Genomic DNA, 18,435 nt, shown 5'->3' on the forward strand with positions numbered 1-18,435 from the left:
TTTTAACTAATTAACAATAAATAAGCACATTTTAGAATACATACATGCCCTGTAAATCTTCTGGACAAGGAATAAAATTAAAGGCTGCATGGGATCATGTGGTGGTCACGTGACCCAGTGCAGGGGCCCAGACAGCATCAGATTGAGAGACAGAGCAGCGACGCAGAAAACACCTTCATCTGACATCCACATACGCAGGTAAACCACAAGACGGGTTCGGTTGGGTTTTATTATCACCTGCAGTCCGGTTCCGTTCATTTTGCACATGCTGTTGTTGTATTTTTGAGCGGAAAAACAAAGAGGGAGCGTCTGAAATGAATGTAGCTGCGGAGCTAACAAAAGCCAGAGACGAAGAGCAAAGCATCAAAGATGAAATTGGTTTAAAACAGCATTTTTTTTTGTATGTGGGGAGATTCATAGGTCACATTTAATTCTTGCATCTGCCATTGCAGTTGACTAACTGTGATCAGTGTCTGTTTGTATGGGGTGGGTCTAACATACACAAAAGATCTGCACTTAATTTTTATTACCTCAAACCATCGAGCCTGTGGCAGTATTTGTTGATATTTAGATTATTTTTTTAACATTAAAACGTAACATGTTTATTTATTTTTTAACTGTGTGGTATTATTTTTTTCTTAATGTACATGCCTGGCATATCTGTCTATGTATTTCTGTGAGTATATATCAACAGTCTGCCGCAGAAAGGAAATTAAAACTTCAGTTTCTGATATTTCTGACATGCAGACATTGCTGTAAGTACATTAAAAATCACAGATGTGTTTATTATCCGTCTCTGTCCTCCTTTAAGGAATCCCCGACGCTAATTGGTCGACGGCTCATCTGATGCGATGACGTCACACGCCGAGTCGTCACTCGCGCGCTCAAGCAGCTGACGCGCAGGAGAATCCCGTCCGCGCGCTCTTGCTGCCATGAGCACGCGGAGAGGAGCATTCAGTCCGGGGTCACAATGAACTGAGGCGCGATGACGTCATGAGGCTACGTTTTGAACGTGAAGGCGGAGAAAGTTTCCCCTGACTGGATATATTTTGCCACTGTGGACAGGTAAATTCTCACAGACTCCGAACTGAACGCCTGTGCCGAATATTCCCCAGAAAGGCACTGTCGCGTTTATGTATGTGCCTTGTTTGTAGTTTTATGCAGTTCTGCGGATGCGTTTGCGCTTAAACCGATTGTGAACTGGCGGCCCCTCACGGCTGGACCCCAGGGACCCACTGGTGAGCAGGGTGACCGTGTGGATTTTCTCCGCATCCGTTCGCCGCACTCTAGGCAGGTATGTTTGCGGCAGTGGAACATGGCCCCGTCCTGTGCAGCGATTCCAACATCCTGTGCCTGTCCTGGAAGGGGCGCGTGCCCAGGAGCGAGAAGGAGAAGCCCGTATGCAGAAGGCGGTACTACGAGGAGGGCTGGCTGGCCACAGGAAACAGCAGGGGTGTTGTAGGGGTGACATTCACCTCCTGTCACTGCAGAAGAGACAGAACCACCCCGCAACGCATCAACTTCAACCTGAGGGGACACAATAGTGAGGTGAGCAAAGACCTGACACATCGAGTTTTAAACAATGACACCTTTAAATCCAGGCTTTCTATTAAACCTGCAAATATTCGAGGGAAAAATTGTGACTCTCAGGTATGTAAAGATGAATTTCATAGGTGAATCGATAACAGGTTTCTAGTTTTCCTCAGCACTTGGTGACTATAAATGGAAATCTTGTCCATAAATCTTGAAAAATAATGTGTCAAAATTAGGATCGCACAATATATCAGAACTTTTAGGAAAAATGCTAATGTGTATATCACAATGGTTTCCAATGACTGAATGGTTTAATTATTTTAAAATTAAATGTAGTCAACATTTTAGGTCAATGCAGAGAGACGGGTGAGATGGTGAGAGAAGGATCGTGAAACATGCATGTTGGTTTTATAGTTTAAGTATATTTTAATATAGTTTACATTTAATTTTACAAACTTAAAGCATTACTGTAGCACATACCGAATATTATCGAGGATTATCAAACTAAATCTTTCTCCAATATTGTGCAGCCTTAGTAAAAATCCTTATCTAGTAACTGAAAGATTTAAAGGGGAAATATCATGAAAATTAGACTTTTTCACGTTTAAGTGCTATAATTTGGTCCCCAGTTCTTATATCAACCTAGAAAATGTGATAAATAACAACCCAGTAACTTAGTTTTGGTAAACCATTCTCTGCAAGCATATGGGAAAAAGAGCTAATTGAAATTTGGCTTCCCTTGTGATGTCCGAAGGGGATAATACCACCTCTTAATCTGCACTATCCAACCACGGCACTGCCATTTAGTGCAGAGATCAGCTCATTTGCATGTTAAAGGACACACCCAAAAACTGCACATTTTTGCTCACATCTACAAAGTGGTTATTTTAGCATGTTATAATAAATGATCTATATGGTATTTTAAGATGGAACTTCACATACATACTCTGGGGACATCAAAGATTCATTTTACATTTTAAAAAGTCTTGTGAAATGTCCACTTAAAATAATAGAAATTCAATGGTAAAAGGTGTGGGAACCCTTCAGAATGATTTAATGTATTGTTTCCTGTATTGTTAATGCATAATAAATAACAAAGCACATTTCGGAGGTTTTGAGTGAGTTGTAATCATCACGTATGATGTATGATGTTATTTCACATGGCGGTTTATGTGTGGAGGTGTGGTATTGTGGGTCGGGTAGGACAGCAGTGCAGTGGAGGGGAAAATCCATCACAGGCAGCAGTATAATTTCCCGTCCTGTCACTGTTCTCATGACGCTGGTTAATGAGAGATGTCAGGTTATGAAGTATGAGCTCACAAACTTCATTAACTGTAACCATCTCTCATCTGCATGTGAACCACACTTTCATCCGTCTGCTCTTCTTTTCTTACTGTTACAGCACTTTTGTCCTTATTGACTTTCAGACACGTGTGCTGTTGTTTTGTCTGTGAGACACAAAAGAAACTTCTGTACGATGACAATAATGTCCATGCCTGGACAAAACCAAAACAATAGTGCATGTGCTAGGTAAAGGTTTTTAGTCTGTAGCTCTATGAGTGTTAAACAGTCTGATCTGTCCACGCAGCGTCTCTGTGTTTGCATCATGGTTTATTATTTCTCTCCAGAGAGCTTTCACATCATGTCTGTGTCCATCACACATGAAGAGAGCAAAAATACTGGAGGATAAAAATAACCCTGCTGTAATCTGTTCCCTGTTGGGATTTTAAACCTTGTTGAATCTTTAAGGCGTCTCTTCATCTGATGTTAAAGACTGCTGCTTCTGTTCTGAATCACTCTTTCATACGTGATCTGTCTCTTTCAGGAGACTGTGACTACACAGCAAATAGATGTTTGGGAGAAATGTTACCTTCTTTTGTTAGCATCCAATATAAAGCATGCATTTTGTTGTAATGCCTGACGATAAGTCAAAGAGTGATATAGTGCTGCTGTCTCCGATATATATTGGCAATGGCAGATAAATGCAACTATTTTATAATTGTAATTAGCGGATTAATCTTAGTTTTTTTTCTAATTTGTTGTTCTATTCATAAATATTATGCACAAAATGTTTGGCATTCATTTACTTTAATAACATTTGCGCTAAGCCCGAAATATAGTTTCTTTTACGTAAACTAAAGCTACATGATTAATTCGGGGGAAATGATTGTGATGACAGTGTATGCGCTATTCATATCACAGAGAGTTGCGATTACTTAAATGTATTTTACATGTCTATCATTTGTGTGTTGCATGCTTAGATTTTCCAAATTAGACCAGTCAGAAGGGGCCTTACTTAATACCTGCCAAGTAGTTCTTATACCGTTATGCTACAGACACACCAAATGCGGGGCATCGCATTACTCGCTAAGATTACTTGTGGGATTGAACTTCGTGTCATGCAAATTTTTCGCTCAAGTTTAATATTTTCAACTTGGGCAAAGACGCGTTTGAGACGAATAGTGCGTGTTTTCGCATCAAACGCACCGCCCCTTGGGAGGACGTGTCTGATCGTGTCTTTGCATTGACTTTGTATGTAATCTAATCGCGCAAATAATTAAACTTGCGTCTGGTGTGAACAGTTATGCTGTTGGCTAGACGGCGGGTGCAAAGGTAAACCTAGCAGCTCATAGCAGAGAGCGGAAAATTCGCGACCTACACTTATGCTACGTACACACCAAACACAGGAAATCGCGTTGCTCGCTCTAGATTACTCGCGGGATTTATCTTCGTGTCATGCAAATTTTTCGCACAAGTTGAATATTTTCAACTTTGGCGAAGATGCGTTTGAGGCAAATAGCGCGTGTTTTTGTGTTAAACGCTGCTCCCATATCATGTCATTCGCATTGCCACACGCGAGGACGCATCTGATCGCGTCTTTTGCATTGACTTTGTATGTAATCTACTCGCGCAAATCGTTGAACTAGAGGTTTGTTTAAACCCACAGTTACAATATACAAGGGAATTCAAAATGCGATGTGCTTATAGTACGTGGGCACTCTTCTGATGATGAAAATTGCATCACACGCAATGTACGTTGACCCTCAACCTTTATATTGGCCTCATATCAGCCAATCAGCCAGATTGCTCATTTTCTCATTGTCAGTATAAGCCATTAAAAAGACGTATTGGTTTATCACTATCGACCATCATCTGCAAATGTTTTGTGAACTTTTTATGATTGTGTATTGATGTATAGAGAGCATTTATCCTTACTTTGCTGTCTTATGGCCTCAGAGTGCGGTCAGTCCTCTATTACACTTACATTGAGAGACTTTTTAGATGGTCTGAGCTTTTGGCTTGTGATGGTGACCAGCAGCATGTCCCCACACCAGCAGACAGCAGTCATAATGTCTTCTGAAGATGTCTGTTCATGTGTCATGTTGTTAAGTCCCTCTTATATAACCGGATCCTGAGGTCACATCTTACATTAAAAGAGTCTGTCCTGCATTCACACTTAAGTCTTTATGCTTGAAGCAGTAGTTATACACTGAGAAATCCTGGTGAATCACTTAGTTTATTTTTGTTTTTGAGTGAGTGAAGCCATTTCAGGTTTTGCTGTATAATTTTATGTTTAATCGATGATATATTTGTAGTGATTTTGCTGGCAATGCACAATTACCCAACATTTTGTTAATTACTATCATTTTTTGTTCTTTTTATGTGCTAAAATTTATGCAGTTATACTTCATTTATTAACACAGTGCTGTATGAGTTTGCATATATAGTTAGCATGAATAATGTAACATGTTTAATGCACTCTCAATTTTAAGAGTCCAGTGAGTATATTTATAAGACACGTGATTACAGTCGTGGCCAAAAATATTAGCACCCTTGGTAAATATGATCAAATAAGGCTGTGAAAATTCATCTGCATTGTTAATCCTTTTGATTTTTCATTAAAAAAAATCACAAAAATGTATTCTTTTATTGGATAATAAGAATTTAAAATGGGGGGAAATATGATTATGAAATAAATGTGTTTCTCTAATACACATTGTCCAAAATTATTAGCACCCTTTTATTCAATACTTTTTAAAACCTCCATTTGCCAGTTTAACAGGTCTAAATTTTCTCCTATAATGACTGATGAGGTAAGAAATCACCTAACAAGAGATCAGAGACCATTCCTTCATCCAGAATCACTCCAGACCTTTTAGATTCCCAGCTACATGTTGTTGCTTCTCCTCTTCAGTTCACTCCTCTCATTTTCTGTGGGGTTCAGGTCAGAAGAGTGGAATGGCTTTAGCAGAAGCTTGGTTTTGAGCTCAGTGACCCATTTTTGTGTTGTTTTTGAGGTTTGTGTTTTGGTTATTGTACAGTTAGAGGATCCAAACATGGCCCATTATAAGAATTCTAACAGAGTCAGTCACTTACGGATTTTTTATCTGTTGGTATTTGATAGAATCCATGATGCCATGTATTTTAACAAGATGTCCAGAACCTCCAGCAGAAATATAGGCCCACAACATCAAAAACACAGCAGTATATTTCATTGTACACATGGGGTACTTTTTTTCTCTGTGTTTACCAAACCCATCTTGAGTGTTTGCTGCTAAAAGCTCATTTTTTAGTTTCATCTGACCATAGAAGCCATTCCCATTTAAAGTTCCAGTCATGACTGATAACTGAATATGCTTTAGTTTGTTTTTGAATGAGCTAGGAGAATTTTTCTTGTAACCCTCCCAAACAACATGTGTTGATGTAGGTTCTGTTTGACAATTTTTTAAAAGGTTTTCTGAACCAGAGGCTCAACAATTTTCTGCAATTCTTCAGCTGTGACCCTAGGAGAGTCTTTAGCTACTCAAACTCTCCTTCTCACCGCACATTAGGACGATATAGGCATAGGTTCTCTTTCAGGCAGTTTTGTAACATTTTCTGATGGTTGGAAATTCTTAATTATTGCCCTGATGATGGAAATGCTCATTTTCACTGCTCTAGCCCTTTTCTTAAAGCCACTTTACCAATTTGTGAAGATCAATTATCTTTTGCTGCACATCAGAAATATATTCTTTGGTTTTTCTCATTGTGATGGATGATTAAGGGAATTTAGGCTTTGTTTCCCCTCCTCTTTATATTTTTGTGAAACAGAAGCCAGAGCTGAATGATTTTGTGTTTACAATTAGCTGGAGTTCTGAAAATTGTGAAAATGAATGGGAATATACTTCAGAGATATTTTACCAATAAGAATTTCTAGGGGTGCTAATAATTGTGTCCAATGAGTATTTGAGAAAAACATTGATTTCATAATGATATTTCCCCTCCATTTTAAATTCCTATTATCCAATGAAAGGATACATTTTTGTGAATTTTTTAAATAAAAAATCAAAAGGATTAACAATGCAGATGAATTTTTTACAGATTATTTGATCATATTTACCAAGGGTGCTAATATTTTTGGCCACGACTGTATTATTAAGTCTTTAGCACCGGCTGTAATCTCAGCATTTGGTGACATGATCAGTCTGATCTTCTTGTTATGATGTTTGATCTGCTGCGTCACTGACTGCTGCTTAACTCGCTGAACTGAACATGTCTGATCCTTTGCCTCAATATAGATTCATGTGTTATCTGAGGTCACCTGCATCTTTTGTCTGATTTACACACAGGCAGTACAGGCATCTATGTATCTCTAGCCAGGTTTCCAAAAACTAAAACTATTAAACTATTGTGAAATGACAGCGTTTTCATTAACCGATATTATGCAACTAAAAGATAATTTTATCCCTATCATGAAAATGTGACATTTTAAAAAAGAATCATGTGACTATTACGCGTGTCAGGTGTCGAAATTAAGTCAGTATTTTATCAAAAACATTTGAGCAATTCCAAACCACATACATTTTAATAAATATCATTAATTTAGTCTTTAATCATTTAAGGTAATATATTATAGTTAATAATGGCTGGAGGTAAAACGCTTATATTCAGGTGTGCAGAATTATTATGCAGGTTTTCTTTTACAGGTTAATGGGCCAAAAAAAGATTTAACTCGCCCTGAGAATTCATTATTAAATTCCCATATAGAAATTGCAAAATTGAGGTGTGACCATTAAGCCCAGGATACACTGACTGAACCATTTCTGGCTCTCCCAGATGAAAAATTACCTTTGTGAAACAATTGTGGTGATTGTGGCTCTTAATCTGTGTTCTTGTGTCGTACAGTGAGAGAGGTTCGTACCAGTATTTGTTTACTAGCGCATGCTAATGAAGTTGTACTAACGTGTGTCGCATTCGTCACAGCCTCCGATTCAATAGGTGTCGTGTCATCATCGTACAGTCTATATGCTTGTCGTACCCAAGTTTAAATGATCAATGCCGCACCAATCCTGCAGTGTATCCTGGGCTTTAGACAAGAAATGCTAATGCTTTTCTAAGGTAAAGAATCCAGAATCCTGCTATTTGAAGGATAATGGAAATGCAACTTGTGACTTTATTGGGACTTTTCATCCGAGGGTGGGAATTCAAAATATGTTTTCGATGTGTCGTGAACCTATATGCATCATGCGAAAGGGTTTATGATAAAAGCGACACGTTCACAAAATACTCACAAGACACTAAATTAACACTAAACTCTGATTACACATTACATTAAGAGTATCTGGAAACGTGAGTGTCACTTTTATCATAAACACATTTGAAGTGTCTGCAGCAGGCATGTAACATAAAACATGATGCACATAGTTTTCACCTGACGCATCGAAGACATATTCTGACATGAAAATGACACACATGACGGGCTAAATACTAAGTGTAATAGTGCTTTGCATCGTGCGCCCTCGAAAAAGAAGTCACCGGCCTCCACTGGTTACAGTAAAGCTCATGAGTGACCACCTACTGCAGTGTTCAACCATGGTCCTCGAGGTCCCCTTCCAGAATGTTTTAGATGTCTCCTTAATTAACACTCTTGATTTAACTCATTAGCTTGTTAGAGAGACATATTGGAAGTAGACTGATGAGTTGGTTCAGGTGTTTCAAATAAGGAGAGCTCAAAAACTTTTTGGAAGGGGGTCCCTGAGGACCAGGGTTAAAGAACCCTGACCTACTGTATTTGCTCATCTAACATCACATGCAATTAGAAAAATCTATTTTTTTCTGTGAAAGAAACGTGTGGAAAGTGTATAGTTTTTTTCCAGAACCTGATTCTTAAACTCTTTTGTCTGTAAAAATGAAGATGCTCACTGGAATTAGTCATGTCAGTGGGGAAAAAAATAAGATTTGTGTTTTGTTGCTCTTGCAGGTGGTGTTAGTCAGGTGGAATGAACCCTTTCAGAAGCTCGCCACATGTGACACAGATGGAGGGATCTTTGTTTGGATCCAGTATGAAGGCCGCTGGTCTGTAGAGTTGGTGAATGATCGTGGAGCTCAGGTAAGCCCAAGTGGACTCATTTAGCTTCTGTTATTGAAATCTTCTCACCTAGAATTGACCCGCAGTAATGAGTTTTATTCATCTTACTTGTGTAGGTCAGTGACTTTACGTGGTCTCATGATGGAACACAAGCTCTGATTTCATATCGTGATGGTTTTGTGTTGGTGGGCTCGGTGAGTGGTCAGCGCCATTGGTCCTCCGAAATCAACCTGGAGAGTCAAATCACCTGTGGGATATGGACCCCGGATGATCAGCAGGTAACACACCTGTGACTGTTCATTGCTTTCTAGAAGTGTGCACTGGTCAGAGATCATTGCTCTAGGTTTCTGTTTGTTCCTCAGGTGTTGTTTGGCACAGCAGATGGGCAGGTGATAGTCATGGACTGTCACGGGCGGATGTTGGCTCATATACTGCTCCATGAGGCGGAGGGTATCGTCAGCATGGCCTGGAACTACCCCAGTTTTCTGGTTGAGGACAGCAGTGAGAGTGACACAGACTCGGATGACTGCACACCACTGCAGGGTAAAGAAGCTCATCTGCGCTTGTTGAAGCCGATGGTGTATTGGACAGTGCTCCAACATATGGTGCAGACGCACTTCCGGTGACCCAAGTTCGAATCTTGGCTCAAGATCCTTTGCCGATCCAATAGCCCTCTCTCCACCCTGTAGTTTCCTGTCGTTTCCTTAATTACTGTCTGTCAAATAAAGGCAAAAATGGCCCAAATAATAACTTAAAAAAAGACCCTACAACTCCTGTGCAGTTGATGTAACTTGTGTTTTGTGTCTTGTGTTAGTGTGCAGTCTCAAGCCAGTGCTGACTGTCTGCTTCACCTCTGGAGACATCAATCTGATGAGTAACTACGATGACCTCTCTCCTACAACAATACAAACAGGGCTCAAAGGTGCACATGAGTTAACTTTAATATTTTTATTTTCCCTCCTGGTGGGCCTATTCATTCCTTAGGCTTTTCTGCATGCGGAAATGTAATGCAGTGGGTTATAAATTGCGATACATCTGTGTGTGTTTGTCAGATGTGGTCGTGCAGTGGTGCTCTCAGGGTGATCTCTTAGCTGTGGCTGGGATGGAGAGGCTTGGGATGACCTCTGATCCTGCCAGTGCCCAAGTAACCCGAAATGCCATTGTTAAGTTTTACAATGTCCATGGTGAACACATTTACTCGCTGGAAACACCTGCTCAGGTGAGCGCACAGTCACGCACCTTACCGTGTTATTCATTATATACAATTTAAACATTTAAAACAGTGTTCTTCACATCCACCCTTGAGAGCCGGTGCCCTGCAGAGTTTAGCTTCAACCTTAATCGAACACGCCTACCTGTGATTTTCTATTGATCATGAAGACATGGCTTGCTCAGGTGCGTTTGATTAAGGTTGGAGCTAAACTCTGCAGGGCACCGGCTCTCCAGGGTTGGATGTGAAGAACACTGATTTAAAGAGAAATATATAAGGAATGTACAGTACTCATAAGAGTGTGCATGTGTGTATCATCTGTATTCAGAGACAGATCAGTACATTGTGCTGGGGCCATCGAGATTCTCGCCTGTTTCTTGCTTGTGGCCCAGCGCTGTATGTGGTTCGGGTGGAACACAGGGTTGCCAGTCTACAGTTGCTGTCCCAGCAGGTCATTGCCAGCGGAGTACATGATGAGAAGGATGTGGCCAAGCTCAACATGCCCTCTCGCCTAAGCACATATGTGTCTTTTGCCTTTGTCCCAACCATTAAGGTAGAACATTTTCGATAATTTCCAGATTTGTTTCAGTTCTTCATATAAAGCCTTGTTTCTGAAGTATTTTATTGTGTTTTTTGTTTCTGCCCCTACTCCCATAGCCCCCCATCCCAGATCCCAATAACATGCGAGACTTTGTTAGTTACCCAACATCGGGTAATGAGCGTCTCCACTGCACTATGAAACGCACTGAGGACAACCCAGAAGTCGGTGGCCCATGCTTCACCTTGTACTTGGAGTATTTGGGGGGGCTAGTACCTATACTGAAAGGCCGAAGAATCAGTAAGCTCCGCCCTGAATTTGTCATTATGGACCCAAAAACTGATGGAAAAACAGGTGGGTTCGGGACACCGTAGGTGTGTCTGTTTTGGTCCACCGTACCAAAATGGCATTTGTTTTTATTCTTACATTCCTTCTTATCAGATGGTTTCTTCATTACAGATGAAGTCTATGGAAATAGCTTCATACCCTCCATGATTGACAGCTGCAATTGCTCAGATTCAAGTGATATTGAGCTCAATGATGATTGGGTGGGCAAGAAATCACCAAAGATCTCCAGAGGTAGCAAGTCTCCCAAACTTCCCAGGTACTGTCCACACTTGAGTATCTTTTTTTTAGATTTGCATGATCATTTCTCAACTGCTTTACTTTCATATAGGTTTGCTTTATGTGCCTAATTTAATTAAATATTAACTGGCTTAATAATAAAATGTGCATTGTAAAAGCTTTCCTTAAATTCTAACTCCTCTTTCTAGCATGAAACATGTCTTCAGAGTTGTGAAAGAAAAAGTTTGATTTTGGGGGATTCAAACCCACAAAACAATGTGAATTCTGCTGCAATTTTAGCCTGCATGTCATTACAAACTCACCATAAACTCTTTTCTTCATTTGCTACTTTCTCTGTAGAGACTTAGTGTGTCCCTTTACCAACAGGATAAATATAGATCCCCGTAAATCCCCAAAGCTCTCCCGTACCACACAGGAAATCTCCAGATCGCCACGGTTGCCCATTCGGAAACCTTCTATTGGCTCCCCGAGTTTGACTCGGCGAGAATTTCCCCTAGATGATATCACACAGGTACTACTCACTGCATTCTTACAGCTAGACTACATTACTGCTGGAACATTTGTGAAAAGATCTCAGTATCATTTCACTATTTGTGTAGTCAATTACAGTTATTGGCCCAACATTTCTCATAAGAATTTTTGTCTCCTTGCATTTTAGCACAATTATCTTGCTCAAGTTACGTCCAACATATGGGGAACAAAGTTCAAAATTGTTGGACTAGCAGAATTTTTGCCAACAAATCTCGGTGCAGGTAATATTTGCTTTTCAGTAATAAAAACCACATAATAAGTATTGTATCTTGTATATAAACAGTAGGGTTGTGTACCGAACTCTGGGTACCTGATAATGCATCTGGGCATCGTGCGAGAGTAAGTGTATAAAAAGAGAGAGACACCCTGTTGACGTGATGTCACCCCTGCAAGTTGTTCAGACACAACAAAAAGGCCAATGTGATGCATCGTTATTTTCTTACTGAAATAAATATTTTTGTTATTACACAGTGTAAAGTGCCGAAAAAAGGTACCCGACCCTCAAAAAAAACAGACACACACATTAACATATATAATAATTTTATTCTGTATCCTCTTTAGTTGTCTACAAGACAAGTTTGCTTCATCTCCAGCCCAGACAGATGACTATTTACCTCCCGGAGGTGAGGAAGATCTCTGTGGAATACATAAATCTACCAATGTTCAGTCCTAATGTCTTCAGTGAGGATGAGGATGACCTGCCTGTCACAGGAGCATCAGGAATCACCGATGATAATCCACCCTGCACTGTCAACATACCCATTGCTCCCATACACAGCCCTGCCCAAGCCATGTCTCCAACCCAAAGCATTGGCCTGGTCCAGTCCCTTCTAGCCAATCAAAACGTGCAACTGGATGTGTTGTCCAATCCAACGTCAACTGTGGCACCACCTGGGGTGGTTGACCAAGGACAGCAGGACACCATGCTCACAGCGCAGTACAGTGTTCCTGCCAGGTATTCTAGTCCTGGCCATGTAATTTTTGGGGGTATGGAAGTTGGACGGCTTGTAGTTCCTCAACATTCAACATCCCAACAGCAATCACAGCAACAGCATCATCATCATCATCAACAACAACAACAACAGGTCCAGATGCAACAACACTATCAACAACAGCAGCAGCATCAACACCTTCAGCAACAGCTTCAACAGTATCAGCTTCAACAGCAGCAGATTTTGCAGCAGCAACACATGCAGCAGCAAATACAACAGATGCAGCAACAGCAGCAAATGCAGCAGCAGCTTCAACATCAAATCCAACAGCAGCATCTACAAATGCAACTGCAGCTGCAGCACCAGCAAATGCAGCAGTTGCAACAGCAGCATCAGCTCCAAATCCCTGTTCCAGCTTTGTCCTCAGGTCAGTCATCTTGCCCAGTCATTCAGCTCCCGAAAAGTTCAATGCCAGTTCCTCCCACTACAGGAGAGCACACTACAGAGCGAGGGGAGCATGAGGTTCTGCTTAAGGTTAAAACTACTCGTTCTGCCCCACAACTGGCTGAGGGTGATGCAGTTGTTTTTGCTGCTCCTCTTGAGATTAGCAAGATGAACCCTCCTCCCCCCTATCCTGGCACAGTTGCGGCTGCTGTCCCATCTGCTTCCTCTTCAAATCTTACATCCGGAGCAGCTGGAGGCAGCTCTAGCACACCGTCCTCAGGGGAAGTTTGTCTTAAAAAAGGGGATCTGGCCCTGTATCCACCTGGTGCACAGGCCCCTCAGTACCCAACCCCTTTGGGCTATGAGCGAATTACCACATTTGACAGCAGCGGAAATGTGGAGGAGGTGTGCCGTCCCCGTACACGACTTGTTTGCAACCAGAATGTTTACACATTGCAGGGCCCTGGTAGCTCTGCCACCCTCAGGGTCGCATCATCTTCCTCTGCTGCAGATGGGAAGAAGGTGCAGCTGCCCTACGCCTCAGCCACACTGAACCGTCTCACTGTGCCAAGGTACTCTATACCTAGCGGGGACCCACCCCCTTACCCTGACACAGCTAATCAGGTTGGAGCGGGGCATAGCCCTGGTCAGAGACTTGACAGCAGCCTGATTCATGCAACCCTGAGGCGGAACAGTCGGGAGGCTGCACTGAAGGTTTCTCAGATGCTGGATCCCCAGAGGACGCTCCCCAGTAAGGCCAAAGCCAGTACTTTGTCTGCTTCCTACCAGCAAAGAGGGGCAACAGCTCTTTATACATGCAGTCAGTGCAGTAGTAACAGTGGTGCAAGTGGTGGGGGCCCCAGCAGTGGAAGTAATGGAATAGCTGGTGGTACAATCATTAGGCAAGATTTTCCACCAACTGGGGGTGGTGCATCTCACAGCACTGTTATTGTGCACTCTAACAGTGCTTCACCTCTGCCTTCCCAATCCTCCTATAATTTGCTCAGTATGGATGGCAGTGGTGGTGTTGCTAGTGGAGGTGGTAACAGAGAAAGGACTGACTATATTAATTCCGCCTTTACAGAGGATGAGGCTTTGAATCAGTCTCTGAGGCAGGTGTCTCTAAATACAGAGGTAGTTAGTTTGCCAGTTAAACGACCACCACCGTATCAATGGGAACCATCTCCTACTGAGGAGATCTGGGTTCCTCAGGAGCGTACTCCATCATTGCCCACTTCTGGACCTCCTGTATCCCACAAACCTCCCCCACTTATTCTTAGCCCTGCACAGCATTTAGATGTTTCCCGTCTTCCTTTTGTGCTCTCACCTAAGTCTCCAACAAGTCCTCATGCCGCAACTTTCCAAACACCAGGAGCTTATCAGATTGCCTTGCCCTATCCACCAAGTGCAGCCTACAGTGGTCCCCACCTTCAGCAAATGCAAGGTTCACTGCGCCCCCCCTCACCCAAAGAGGTGGTTGCTCCACTTCAGTTTTCCCAGCAAGAGCAAGCAATGGTCTTGCCACCTGGTTATCCACCCAATTTGCCCAACCTTGCTTGCTGCCCCCTCCCGCCAATGTACCCTGGAACATCTTCCTGTTCCAGTCTGCCTGTGACTCCGATTCCTCTTCATCCATGGGGTACTTACAATCCCTGTCCACCCATGCCAAGCCCCCCAGGTCCTGCACCATCTCTTCCGCCAAAGGCCTCCCACATGCTAGATAAGCCTGTTCTCTCTCCTCCACCTCAGCCACCTCCAATGCCTTCACCCCCACCAGACCTCCAAAATGCAGTTAGTCCCTCAGAGGCTATAGCTGAAGCTGGGGAGAGCTTTCAGGAGGTGCTCTCACTAAATGAAAGTCCAGTGCCCCAAAGAACAGACAGATTTGGCAAGAAGAACCGAAAACGTGTCGACAACACTAGGACAGATGAGGCCAATGTTCCAGCCGTCACAGAGGGGGGCAATAAATCCAAAAAAGAGGGTCGTGGACTTGGTGACTTCAACTCTCTCATCTCCAGTCCAAGGTTGGGTGGACGAGATAAAAAGAAACCTAAAGGCCAGAAAGAGCAGCTAAAAGCCAAAAAGCTAAGCAAGGCCACTACAAATGAATTCCAGGACAGCTCAGAGAGTGAACCAGAACTCTTCATCAGTGGAGATGAGCTGATGAACCAGAGCCAGAGTGGGAAAAAGAACTGGAAAGCAAAAAGGAACTTGAGGGCAGGAGGCTGCGAGCTGGATGAAATCAAATGCAGAAAGTCTAATGAGAAAGAGGACCGTGGTCTTGGCAGCCAGGGATTTGTCTACATCATGGCCAACAAACAGCCTTTATGGAATGAAGCTACACAGGTCTACCAGCTGGACTTTGGAGGAAGAGTTACACAGGAATCGGCAAAGAACTTTCAGATTGAGCTCGAGGGCAGACAGGTACGTGAGATGTCTACTGACTTGTTTATAGGTTTAGGTGCAGCTTCAAATAGTCTAACTTCTAACCATTTTTGTTTTGTGTAGGTGATGCAGTTTGGAAGAATTGATGGAAATGCATACATCCTGGACTTTCAGTACCCTTTTTCAGCAGTGCAGGCTTTTGCTGTAGCACTTGCTAATGTCACTCAGCGCCTGAAGTGATTGGCTGGGCATGAACATTTTAGACAAATTATATTATTTGTTTCTTTGCTATCTTAGTTTTTCTTATTTTGTGTTTTTCCCAGTTTAAGATGCAGTACTAATACTTGAAAAACTACATCTGGGAAGCAATGCCACATTTTCCAAGTGTTAGAGGTACTACTGGGCACTGAAATCAATTGCTGTAAAACATACTGACAATACTAATGAATTTTTTTGCGTAGGATACTAATGTCTGTCAGACTTTGAGGAGATCATATCTTAACTTACTTCCAGGGACTTTTCCCCTTGGAGTACAATTGCTAGCATCTGATTGGATGCTTTTTGGCTTGCAGTCATAAATATTTTATTAAAAATAGTAAGACTGAAAACCCAGTCTGTATCAGTCGATATGGACTTGCTTAGGCAAACAGAACAAGCTCAAAAGTTAACCCAGTGATGCTATGTTCATTAGCATTCTAGGTTCTCTCATGTTTCTAGGGAATAATTCCTTTCAAATAAGTTTTCAGTATTCTTTCATTCACATGTTTTATTTCTACTGTCTTTCATGCCTCATCGATTTTTGTTCTGTTAAGCCTGACGCATCTCTTTCATGTTATGAAATAATGTACAAATTAGAGCTCTTTTTTATTCTCTTTTTTCTCCTGAAATGAAGTGACTGCCCCCTGCCGACGCTTCTGTGAAGTGATTTTGTGTAATGGCTCTCAGGCCACATTTAGTCCACCTAAACGTGCAAATGAGCAACAGGAAATATTTTTCTACTGTGTTTCAACAATGTCATTTCATACCTTTTATTTTTTGATATAATGTGTTTATCTGACACGTTTTGTTATCAGTGCAAAGAATTTCACAGTGTTAGATGCAGTCTTCAGCAGTAGGTTTGTGCGGAAAAGAAGCAAGGTGGAAAAAACACATGATTATGATTGTTCATGACTATAGAATATACTTGAGGATTTGTTTAATCTGATCTGACTGATACCAAAAAATAAGAAGTGTGAAGTACAGCACACAGTGAATGAATCCATCTGCATCCTAAAGGAGGGCCTGTAGACAGTGGATTCCCTGGATTATATTTCCCTTTATTTTGGTTCAATGTTTTTTTGAAAGTGCAAGACTGTATTTGTGATGGGAACCATTGCAGCATAAGATAAACTCTGTGTGTGTGTGCGCATGTGCGTTTTTTGTATGTTATTTTGAAAGAATGGTCCAAACACAAAGGTGGAGGGGGGTAATGTGGTTCATTATTTTGGTCCTGCATCCGGATTCACTCTAGAAACTATCCTGATGGTGAACTGAGAAAAAGAAGGTTGATTTATTGTTACAAAAAGATTATTTATTTATTTATGTCTTGTTTGTTTACTGTGCAATATTGTCAAGACTGTTTTCTTCACCGTTGAATTTGTCAATACGGCAGTTCACGATTTCACATAAGTATGAAAACGATGAATTAATTTTCTGTAAGTGTGAACATTGTGTTAACATGAAAGCGATTTTTCAGCTTGGTGTTGTATATAATGTGGATGATACTTGATATGAATTGTTGGTGGATGGGAGGGGGCAGCAGTGGGTTTTGGTGTTAAAGCAGGTGTGAAGGTGTGTGTTGGTGGTTGTGGTCATGATGTGATGTGTAGTAAAGTGGCTTCGGGTGGATTTTGTCATGTGTCTTTTGTACACTGCTGAGTTTCAACTAAAGTTTGTGTCTTTCTTCAAAGAATCGAGAGCAGATCATCACCTTTTCTCCAATGAGACTTTATGACCTTCCAAGGAGAGAAATGTTATTTTCTTTGTTGCATTACTCAGTTTTATATATTGATGACTTTTCAAATGTTTAAAAAACACAGAAATTGACCCCATTTAAAATATTAAGGTGATGTGTGTTTTACAATGTACGAATTTGATTGGTGGTCTGTACTGCACTGTGTTGTACAACTATTTTAAAAGAAATTAAATTTAAAATGTGTTTATTAGGCATAGGCCAAACAGATATGATGGAGATGGAGAAAAACAAGTTGTTTTATTGAACGGTACAAAGGCATGCTGGGTAAATTATATTATTATGGAGTTTGTGTTTGTTTGGACGCAGTGAGCATGGATTGGCTTTGGAATTGAAAGACGCACGTAACGGTTTGTTATAATTGCAACACTTCTGTTTTACGGTTCATGTTTGCTTAAGTTGGCAAATATTTGTTTCCATACTGTCTTAAATAATATAGAAAATACCCATGATGTCATTAGATTTTAAAGTTGACTGCTTAGCAGAAAACGTTTGACTTCTTCAGATCTTTCATTTTTCTTTTGCAATTGTCTTTATCTGTTTATTTGATCTATACTGTATATTTAGGGGAACCATATGCTTTACTATTTCCCCCATTTTTTTGAATTGTTATTTTTTAAACAGACTCTGGGGTTCGGGGTTAGGCCTAACTAACTTAAAGCCTATGCACTAGGGTTTGCATTGTACTGTAATGAACAGTTTTGTTGTTCCTCAAAAGCTGAATTGTGTCCTTTGTCTGTGTGTAGCCCAATAAAGTGTACAGGTTGAAATACCTTTCTCAGTCGAGTATATATTATTGAGCCTTTTGCATACCATACTGCAGAAACAAACAGTATGCATAACCAGGCCCACGTGGATTCTCGATGCCATTTGAAGTTGTTGACGTCACCATCCTTTGATTGTTCATGATATTTTTGT

The 18,435-nt window shown here is 41.2% G+C and overlaps 1 protein-coding gene across 3 annotated transcripts; it reads left to right on the forward strand.

Moving 5' to 3' along the window:
• Positions 1-72: 72 nt before the first annotated feature.
• tulp4a (TUB like protein 4a) lies at positions 73-18,291 on the forward strand. 3 transcript variants are annotated; one of them, XM_065273313.2, is made up of 15 exons: positions 73-198; positions 812-1,065; positions 1,155-1,548; positions 8,774-8,902; positions 8,998-9,159; positions 9,244-9,424; positions 9,696-9,803; positions 9,934-10,100; positions 10,420-10,644; positions 10,749-10,983; positions 11,089-11,233; positions 11,554-11,725; positions 11,873-11,966; positions 12,307-15,545; positions 15,630-18,291. In XM_065273313.2, the coding sequence occupies exons 3-15, from the start codon at positions 1,297-1,299 to the stop codon at positions 15,744-15,746; spliced, it is 5,226 nt and encodes a 1,741-aa protein (XP_065129385.1). In that variant the 5' UTR covers positions 73-198; positions 812-1,065; positions 1,155-1,296; the 3' UTR covers positions 15,747-18,291. The 3 variants fall into 3 exon arrangements, with proteins under 3 accessions (XP_065129385.1, XP_065129384.1, XP_065129386.1); XM_065273312.2 differs by having other exon boundaries at positions 812-1,548; XM_065273314.2 differs by having other exon boundaries at positions 812-1,548; positions 11,581-11,725.
• Positions 18,292-18,435: the final 144 nt, after the last annotated feature.

This window comes from Paramisgurnus dabryanus, chromosome 1, assembly GCF_030506205.2.
Source record: "Paramisgurnus dabryanus chromosome 1, PD_genome_1.1, whole genome shotgun sequence".
Taxonomy (NCBI): Eukaryota; Metazoa; Chordata; class Actinopteri; order Cypriniformes; family Cobitidae; genus Paramisgurnus; species Paramisgurnus dabryanus.

Bases quoted from the DNA above. Each gene is read 5' to 3' on its own strand.
- tulp4a (XM_065273312.2), top strand. From the start codon at position 1,297: ATGTTTGCGGCAGTGGAACATGGCCCCGTCCTGTGCAGCGATTCCAAC. The intron at 10,101-10,419 runs GTGAGCGCACAG...ATCTGTATTCAG, and splicing joins CGCTGGAAACACCTGCTCAG to AGACAGATCAGTACATTGTG. The intron at 11,967-12,306 runs GTAATATTTGCT...TATCCTCTTTAG, and splicing joins GCCAACAAATCTCGGTGCAG to TTGTCTACAAGACAAGTTTG.